We start from the raw sequence: 10,216 nt of genomic DNA on the forward strand, positions 1-10,216 counted from the left end.
CCGGACCGGGCTCAGCCCCGCCGTCTCCTCCCCTTCCTCTGGCGGCCGGAAAGCGCGGCGTGTTCCGCAGCCATGGAGTACCTGCCGGCCCCGGCGGCCCCGGCGCAGGGACACATGTGAGCGGTGGCGGCGGGACGGGGGTCCCCGAGGGCGGCGGGCTGGGGGTGGCTGTGACCGTGACCGTGACTCACTGTGCTTCCCTCTGTCCCTGTGCCCCAGCTTGTGCTGCCAGTGCGGCGTCCCCATCCCGCCCAACCCGGCCAACATGTGCGTGGGCTGCCTGCGGGCCCAGGTGGACATCACTGAGGGCATCCCCAAGCAGGGCACGGTGCACTTCTGCAAGCAGTGCGAGAGGTGAGGGGCCGCGAAATTGCTTGGGGTGGCAGCAAAATGCTCTTGGAATGCAGCAGGCTCAGGGTTTAGTGGGGCAAAAGCGCACAAGTCTGGTGAAGAGCTGGGAAAGGGGCTCAGCCTGGAGAAAAGGAGGCTCGGGGGGAGCCTTGTGGCTCTGCACAAGTCCCTGACAGAAGGGGGAAGCCGGGGAAGGGTTAGTTTGGATATTGGGAAAACTTCTTCATGGAAAGGGTTGTCCAGCCCTGGCACAGCTGCTCAGGGCACTGGTGAAGTCCCCATCCCTGGAGGGATTTAAAAGTCCTGGGGATATGGCATTTGGGGATGTGGTTTAGTGGTGGCCTTGGCAGTGCTGAGGGAATGAACTCAGTCATCTTAGACACTTTTCCATGATTTTCTATAATTCTAAAAGTTGTAGCTGCATTGCTGTTATTAAACTGAAATCTTGGGAAATAGCTGCTCATCTTCCGAGTAATTTAAGATGCTGAAGCGTCTTCCACGTGCTGTAAAATGCTCCCTGTATCCCAGGTATCTCCAGCCTCCAGGAACCTGGATCCAGTGTGCTTTGGAATCGAGAGAGCTCCTGGCTTTGTGTCTGAAGAAAATCAAAGCTTCCCTGAGCAAGGTGAGAAGCTCATCCTGTCAGGATTTCACAGCATGCTCACAATTGTTACTGTAGAGATGGGAGCTGAGCAGAATGAACTGAGGGAAGCTGATGTGTTTTTAATGTACTTTAATGTTAGAATTTTCTTTTTGCACGTTTTAGGAATTATTTATGCAGTATTTGTTCTCACTGATTTATGATGATATGGAAAAGGGTTGCAGAGGTCTATATACAGACTAAATCAAATTCACATGTTGAAGTTGAATAAAGCATTGCTTAGGTTCAGAATGTTATTAGAGGAAAAGACCTGAGATTGATCACCTTCATTTTGCACCAATTAACCTCCATGTTCTAACTAAGCATTATTAATTGGATTTGGGATATTAATACATGTATTTTTAATTAGGATTATTCCCTTCTTCACTTGTTTACTGAACCATAAGTTTGTGGACTGAATCATAAGTTTCTGTTTGTGGAGTTAGAGCTGGGTTTGCTGAGCTCTTGTCTTTTCCCACGGGCAGGTCCGGCTGATTGATGCAGGATTCATTTGGACAGAACCACATTCCAAGAGGCTCAAGCTCAAATTGACTGTTCAGAAAGAGGTACTGGAGCCCAACATTCTCCCTGTGGCTTTTAAAAATCTTTCATGGCAAACAACAACAGGATTTTAAAATTATTCTTATTATTATTAGATTTCATCCTGCCTCAGTTGTGTCATGAAAGTGCTGTTCATCAGAATGAAGAAAATTATTGTCTGTTCTAGTAAAGCTGGGAAGAGCCTGCTGTTATTTGTGACCCAAATCTAGCTGAAACCTTCATCACTTTGTTTTGCAGGTGATAAATGGGGCAGTTCTGCAGCAGGTGTTTGTGGTGGAATACGTTGTTCAGTCTCAGATGTGTGAAGACTGTCACAGGATTGAAGCCAAGGATTTCTGGAAAGCTGTGGTGCAAGTCAGGCAAAAGGTAGAGGCAAACTGAATTTTTATTTGAACAAGCAGGCAAAGAATTGGGTGATTTTTCTGGATTTCTCAGACAAAAATGTACTCACACTTTGCCACAGGGATATGTTTGTGTTCAAGAGTGTTGGGATTTTTTTCTTACTCAGTTTAGAAAAACTTTCTGCTGTCCAGTATTAACATTCTTTAAAATGGTTCTGGCAGGAGGATCTTGTGTGGATAACTAAATACCCTCCTCTATTTTAAGGTAGTTTGGAAACAGTGAGACAAATATTTAAATCTTCTTTAAAGGAAACAGATCTCTCTAGCAACCAGTTACACAAAAATGAGAAATGGAAGCTTTAAATAAGTTGGTATAAGTAGAGCACTCTGAAATCTTTTTGTTTACTTGGGTGCTCCTTCTCCAGATGATCTCTTCATCTAAATGGTTATTCTTCAGAGATCCTGCTTTGCACTTGATGGTTCTTAAATAACCTTGATGCTTTTGTGTTTGTTTGGCTTTAGACTGTGCACAAGAAGACTTTTTACTATTTGGAGCAGCTGATTTTAAAGCACAGGCTCCATCAAAACACACTAAGGATCAAAGAAATCCATGGTGAGTGGGTGCCTTTGTTGGTCTGGAGGCAGAATAACCTGGATTTATTTAGCTGTGTAGAGAAAAGCTTGTGAATTATGTTTGATAAAAACCCACAGTGCTGGAAATGGATTTGTTTCCTTTCTTTTCAGATGGCCTGGATTTTTATTACTCTTCCAAGCAACATGCCCAGAAGATGGTGGACTTCCTTCAGTGTACAGTTCCATCCAGGTACAGCACTCCTGTTTATTGCCTTGAGTACTCAGAAGACTTGGGGAAATGTCTTTTATCCTTCATTTTTAACTAATTTTGTAAGTGAAAATGTAAGGAACCTGTGTTTTAGTCAAAACAGACAAAATCCCTTCTACAAAAATCCCATGTTTTCCTTGTAGCCATGGTAAAATTTACCTCTATTACCACAATTTCCTTAATATTTGCATTTGTAACAGACGCACTTTGTTCCAAGGATCTCCTGTTTCAACTGATGTCCCTCTTGTTTCCTGAGAACTCTTATTTTCTTGTTTTACAGATCCAAATCATCCCAACGTTTGATCTCCCACGATATTCACAGTAATGTCTACAATTACAAAAGCACTTTCTCTGTGGAAATTGTTCCCATATGCAAGGTAGCTTCCCTGTGCTTCATCTTCAGGGTGTTGTGGGAAGTGGGAAGAGTTGAGATTTGGAGATGGAGGCCAGATTGTGGAGTTTGGGGGGTGGGGAGGGAAATGCAGGAGTTACTGGGGCTACAAAAATAAAAATACAAAGTTTAACATTTTCTAAACTTTACTAAAGACTTGGTTAAAAATTCTTGAAATAGGAATGCAAATTATTTTGTGTTGGTTTGCAGGACAACGTTGTGTGTCTGTCACCAAAGCTGGCACAGAGTCTGGGGAACATGAGCCAGATCTGTGTGTGCATCAGAGTGACCAGCACCATCCACCTCATCGACCCCAGAACTCTGCAGAGTAAGTCTGGGCTTTTTCTCAGCACCTGATCGTTCTGCTGGCACAATTATTGTTTGTTTGTTTCCACAAAATCTTGGATTTTTCGACCTTAATGTTGTTTAATGTACTGTACAGTTTAATGGTGAACTAAGACATAATTCTCCAAGCTTGATTTCCATAGGATCCCGGGCAAAGCAGGCAGGCTCAGTGCTGAGTCCCTGGATGTTTCCTGTCTCTGCTAAGCATTTACATGTGTCAGGTTTATTCCTCTAAAATTAGATGGCTTCTGGATTAAGTTTTTATCCACTTCCAGAAGTTCTGTGCTGGTGTGTGTGCGCTGGTGAGCTCGGCCAGCAGAATCCCTCTAAAAGGATGGACCCAGGGAATAATTCCTTTGAGTAAAGGCTGTCACAAATCTGCTGCTCTTATGGGTCATGTCCTAAAAAACTGTGATACAGTGATGAACAAAATGTGTCTGGCAGTTGCCTTTATTTTGGTTAATGGGGTTTTTTTCCTAAGAAATTCTCTCCCTGATCACTTTCCAGTTGCTGAAATTGATGGAAGCACCTACTGGCGTCACCCCTTCAACAGCCTGTTCCACCCCAAGCAGCTGGAGGAATTCATCATCATGGATATCAACAGGGTCCACGAGAAGAAAAAAGGTGCTGGGGCAGGGGCTCGATCAAACAAGGTGAGAATTTCTCTGTTTAATTCATATTTTGGGCCTTCTGCTCAGCCGAATTCATGATCTGGATCTGCCTGGCACAGTCAGACTGGGCTGTTCTGGATCTTGCCACTGGAAAAAGCTTTTCTTGGGACCCTGTGGACCATTTGGTTTGGAAATGGCACAGGCAGGATGTGAATTCCACTTCCAGAAATTCTTCTTGAAGAGTTTAAACTCTGCTTGTTACTGGTTATTGAAATATTTGATGTTAACTTTGCAGCTCTAGTTGCTGAATTGGTTTTGTTGAAGTATAGAAGCATTGCTTTTTAATCAGAATTAATGAATCTTCTCAGTTAAAAGCTACAACAGGCATCTAGTCACAGAAACAGCCTTTGGAAATTCCTGGGAGTTGGCATTTTCCTTTCCTTCCTTCTGTAAAGATGAGAAATGAGGAGTAGCAAGGAATACATTGGATATTTGATGCAGCAACAGAAGTGTAATGACAAGTGGAGTTTAAATCAGTGCAGGTGTTGAGGTTAAGCTGGGTTTGGTTAAGGAATGTTTTCTTTTCCATTCCCAAAGCACACTCTGGCTGAAGCCTGGGTCAGGAAAACCTCGGAGCTGGACACGGATCACCAATACTTCTGCTGTACTCACCTGGGGCACATCCTGAATCCTGGGGACCTGGTCTTGGGGTCTGTTCTTCTTTTCTGAAACTCTGTTAAATGATTATTTAATGACTGAATTCATGTGTTATCAAGAAAGTGTTGAACTGTTGTGATTTCAAAATGAAAGCAGCAAAAGGGGTGGAATCATCCTGGGCCTAATCCAGGAAATCTCTTTTCTAGCAGGAGTTTTCATGTGAAAATTGTGAGAAATAAGAGAGCCAAGGCATTGCCTTCAGAGTGCAGCTTGGAATCACAATTTAGGGACAAATAGATGGGAAGGATTTTTAAAATACCAATTAATTATTTGTTTGCTAATGAATATCATACACAGTGAAAACAAAAGTGAAGTTTTTGTAAGATTAGGTAAATTAGGTGATGCCTAAAAAGGCTTAAACGTGAACGCTGTGAGCCCAGCAGAACCTCAGTGGATGTTGCAATTTGGATTCCAGAGGGTGGGAAGTGCCAACAGAACAGGATTTGGGAACAACAGCTGCTCAGACTTATGAAAGCTGCACATTCATGTGGATTTTTATTTGTTTGCCTTCATCTGGAAATATTTATCTTCCTTAGGAGCTGCACCTTGCTCTGTGCTGCCCTTTAATACAAACATGATACACTGAGGAAATTTTATTCATAAAGCAGAATAAAACCCCTGTTTTTATTTTAGGTTTGACTTGGCCAACTGCAACTTAAATGATGAATTTGCCAACAAGATGAATCCCCAACATATTCCTGATGTGGTAAGAAAATCCCTTTCTCTGTACAGAGTTCTCTCCATTACCCAGGGCTAGGAGGGAATATGATTTTATAATGAGCAGTGTCTGAAGGAAGAGAGGATATCAACAGTGACATTTGAGGATCATCTGATTTTTAAGGATTATTTTCTTAAATATTTGAGTGATGATTACATAATACATTTATTGTTGGGGTTGTTTTCCAATTACCATGGTGAAATAACACATTTGTTGTTGGTTTTGTTCCAATTACCAATCACTGCGTGGTTAAAAACTGTTTTATAACCCCGGCGTGTGCTTGTCTCTTCAGGAACATTTTCCAAGTGTTTGGAAACATTTTAACTGACAAATTCCCTACAAATTCAATATAACACTGCTGAGTGCCAGTCCAGCTGATTTGAGATGCCCAAGTGTGGATTTGGGTGCTGATTTGGGATTCTGGGAGGTGGAAAAAGGGGCTGCTTTTTCCTGCAGGTGCTGATCAAGAAGAGCTACGACCGCAGCAAGCGGCAGCGCCGCAGGAACTGGAAGCTGAAGGAGCTGGAAAGGGACAGGGAAGCCACGGACACAGATGATGAAAGGTTCAGTATCTGCTGCCCTTTGCAGGGGTTTGTTCAATGACAAAGCTGCTCCAGCAGCAGCAGCTTCTAAATAACCTCCAACTGAGTGGAAAAAAGGAGAAAATTAGAGAGAAATGAGCACAGGGAAATTAAATGAGTTGGGAATTCATAGGTGTGGACAAAACAGCAGCAAGAATGAGTTGGAAGTGGGGGAGTGCTCTCAGGTCTGATGGGCTTTGTTTCTGTGATTTTACTTTGTTCCATAAATTTCCATGAATCCAAAGGAAAAGTGAGTAAATACATCCCACATCTTTCACAGACAATACCAGGACTTCCTGGAAGATCTGGAAGAGGATGAGACCATCAGGAAGAATGTCAACATTTACAGAAGTAAGGCCTTTTTAACTCCTTTGTTGGGTGTAATTAAATCGTGTTTAAATCATGTGTGAGGGAAGATATTTTCACTGAAATTCTGTATTTGCATTCTCCAAACTACCCATGCCTGGAGAAAAGCTGTGAAGTATTTCACAGGTGTGTTTCACCTGAGGGGTTTTGTTTCCTTGCCTTTAACAGGAGAGAGAAAAAGAACTTTCCTCCTTCACCCAGATCTCTGCTGGATGAAGGATTTGATACAGAATTCACTTTTTTCCATGAGGGGACTGTTGGGTTTTTAGGAGGAATTTTTTGCTTGTTGGTTTTGTGGTTTGTTGGTTGTTTTGGCGTTGTTGGTTTGAATTTTTTCCCCATTTTTCCCTTGGGGTTCCTCAGGTGCTTTGGGGTTTGTTTTCTGTGCTCAGCTGGTTTTTCTGTGTGTTTTTAGATGCAGATATTCCAGTGGAGAGTGACACAGATGATGATGGAGCTCCACGGATCAGCCTGGCTGAAATGCTGGAGGATCTCCACATTTCCCAGGACGCCACTGGAGGGGAGGGAGCAGAAATGCTGACAGAGTAAGGACAGTGCCTTCAATGCAATAAATATTCCCTTGGGGAGGACAAACTCCCCAAACCATCATTAACCACCACAAGGCCAGGAAAAGTGACTTAAGTCCCACTGCACCCCAAAATAATGGCCTGGAATTCATATTTTATGGATGATAGCGCAGAGAATCAGCAATTAAAGTTCAGTTTCTGGTGGAAGCATTGCAATAGGAATTCCACAAGTTCCTCCCATCCCTGAGGGATCTTTCCATGCAATTTCTGCACTGGAGAAAATAAGGAAGGATGTCCAGAGGGAAAGATTTTATTCCAGTTTGCTGGATTTTAGGTAGAGTCCCTACCTACTGTTACAGCTTTAATCTCTTACATGGGGAAGGTTTTCCCCATTTTTTTGGCACAATGGTTTGAAGCCTTTTATGATATTGGTGGATTATTCCATACATTCATATTTTGGGGAAGCTCAACACTGTAATTTCTGTTCCCTTATACACAAAAAAACTTCCCTGGAAAGCTCTTGATCAGAAAGATTGGAAAATGCTGTGGAGTGTGATCAATATTGTACTATATCCCATGCCTGTATCAGTGGATTAAAAGCACCATGCACAGCAATTAATTAATAAATCAGCTATAAACGATGAAAAACCTGTTCAGATATTTTGATCCATCATTTTTTAGTTGACTTTAAAATGAAATTTCAGTCTGCAAGCCCAAAGAGGACAGAATAATAAACTCCCTGTTGGTGGTAGGTGAAGGGGCAGTAATAAAGGCTGGGTTTAAACTGTGCTGTTTTGATCAATCCTTTTCCTCCCTGTTTTCCTTCATGGAGTCTCCCAGGAATGTTGGATATTTGCTGTGTTGTCTCATCCACTTTGTCTGTGGAGAGCTCCCTCTTCCTTTCCCCCTTTCCATGCTCTGCTGCCAGCCTGGAAAAGCTTTCATGGATCTTTCAGCAGCAGTTTAGTCTGGGAAGATCTTGTGCTGCTGGGCAAACAAGCCATGAATCCAAGGGTTGCTTGGTTTTGTGGGATTTGTTTGGCTGGAGCAGCTCTCCAGAACCAAAGCTGGGTCTCTTTGTAGCTGCTCAAGTTCCCAGTGTCCCTTTGGGAGCTCAAAGAGGTTTAGGGAGTATCCAGCAAATTTATTATTTGCCAATATTCTCACTGGCACTGGATAAGGGATTTAACAAAAGGCATTAATTCTCATGGATAACAGCTGCTACATGCCCTGCAGCTCTTCCTGAAAATCTCTGACTTGACCCAAAAAAAGATCCTTTTATACAACAGAAATTGTTCAGGATTTTAAGTCAGAGCTGCTTAATGATGCATTTCCACCCAGATCCTGATGAATTTTAAGTTGGAAAAGTCATGGGAAAAGCTGTGCAGAACTTTGGAATTGAGTTTTGCTCAGGGGAAAATGGTGAAAGAAAATGTGCTGTGTAGGTCAGACCATGCAGCACAAAAGCTGGATACACTGGATACCTGAGGGGGAAAATACACAGAAAAGGAGGAGGATTGGGGGGTGCAAACACTCAGTTTTTTATTTCTTTTCTAGACAAAAGTCGTGTATGTTGATGGTGAAAAGCTTAAGGTGATGATTTCACCTTTCACTGCTTTAAGAATCTGTGAGTGGATGGCCTGATGTAACTACAGGGGTCCCAAGTGTGGGTCAGGTGGGAACTGCTGAGTTGAAATATTTATAGGAAAACGCTTCTAACCTCAGGCCAGGTGCCTGGCCTTGGCTGTACTCCAGGCCAGCTCCTGGGCCAATTTTGGGAGCTTCCAAGCTAAGGAATTGAGGCACTGCTCCAGTGGGGACTTCCAACAAAATCAGTGTTAGTTCAGTCTCTCACTCTTGGAAGTAGCTTAAATATAGGGAATTCCAGAGGAATGTTCTGTCAGGAAGTTTTCCATTAAAAAGTTAGACAAGGATACAGGTTCCTTCCGTTGGGTTTTTGGGATTTGGCATCATTTCACTGGATGCCACTGGGAAGAGCCTGGCTCCATTTCCATCCTGTCTCCCATCAGGGATTGATAGAGATGGATACAATCCCATCTCTTCCCCATTCTCCTGCAGGAGCATCCCTAGAAAAATCAGGATGTGCCTGTGCTGAACGTGAGAGTCCACCTGATGTCACTGTTCCTGCATGGCCCCAAGAGCTGCTCCAAGGGAAAAGTGGCTAAAAACTCAGGAAAAACTCTTTATGCCCATGCAGTTCTTAATATTTAAATTCAAAATAACACCAAGCTAAAGAAAAACAAGGCAAGAACTGCTTTGAACTTGGTGTTGAAGGATTTAATGCCAACAAGCTGCTCCTTCTGCAGGAGATTGATCTCCACTCAGGGCCATTTATTTCAGCTGCACCTCCCAGAGCAGGTAAAAGGAGTGAGGCTTCAGAAGGATTTGGGAATGTTTCCTGTAGCTCATTCCAGGACATAATCATGGAACAAAGAATCTTGTTGCTGTCAGAATCTGCATTTCCTCCTAAATACAGGATGGGAAGGTGGTTAAGACAAGTCAGAAAGAGGAAACGAAGTTTAGAACTGGCCAGGGTTTCAGTTCCATGACAAAACTGAAGCCTGATGGTAAAGCAAGAAACTGAAGGGATTTTGTGCAACTTGAATATTCAGCTTTCTAAAATGAAACCATTGTGGATGATACAAATCCCCAACAAGGACTGAAAGCCAATTTTAAACTCACCTGTGCTCAGTGAGAAACTCCTGAAGCTGTGAAATATTTGGTGGGGTGTACACACCCTGCTGAGACTTTGTGCTCTGGGGATGGTGATTAACCCTTGGAGCTCTTCCTCAATTCCTGCCTTTTTGTAGGGCAGGGCTGAGATGGAAAGGCTGCAATTCTGACCCCATAACTGCGGCAATGAATTCCTGCAAAGGGATGAGAGCTTGGCAGAGTTAATCCAGCAGGAATGCAGGGGAAGAGAAAACCCTTGGAGTCCTTTGGAGTCCTGGGCTTGGCTTAGACTTTTCCTTAGAAGGTGAATGATCTCAGTGACAATAATCCGGAGTTTTAGGAGGCTGGAATCCTGCCTTTCCCACTCTAACAAGGTCAGCCTGACTTGAAATGCTTTGTGAAATGTGGGGATTCACAGCTGCTCCAGGGTTTTTCCAAGCTGGATTTGACTTTTCCAAAGCACTTCCCATAGTATGGACATAAAGCTTCCAGAGGTGTCCCTGACAGGTGGGTTGCAGTAAGAAACCTCCAC

General features: G+C 43.2%; 1 protein-coding gene across 1 annotated transcript; it reads left to right on the forward strand.

Moving 5' to 3' along the window:
- Positions 1-13: 13 nt before the first annotated feature.
- On the forward strand, positions 14-7,779 carry NMD3 (NMD3 ribosome export adaptor). The gene is made up of 15 exons (XM_048314881.1): positions 14-116; positions 220-354; positions 880-976; positions 1,477-1,557; positions 1,790-1,918; positions 2,416-2,506; positions 2,638-2,716; positions 3,015-3,111; positions 3,336-3,453; positions 3,978-4,123; positions 4,679-4,791; positions 5,432-5,504; positions 5,973-6,079; positions 6,378-6,448; positions 6,879-7,779. The coding sequence occupies exons 1-15, from the start codon at positions 73-75 to the stop codon at positions 7,010-7,012; spliced, it is 1,515 nt and encodes a 504-aa protein (XP_048170838.1). The 5' UTR covers positions 14-72; the 3' UTR covers positions 7,013-7,779.
- Positions 7,780-10,216: the final 2,437 nt, after the last annotated feature.

Source organism: Corvus hawaiiensis, chromosome 10, assembly GCF_020740725.1.
Source record: "Corvus hawaiiensis isolate bCorHaw1 chromosome 10, bCorHaw1.pri.cur, whole genome shotgun sequence".
NCBI classification, from domain to species: Eukaryota; Metazoa; Chordata; class Aves; order Passeriformes; family Corvidae; genus Corvus; species Corvus hawaiiensis.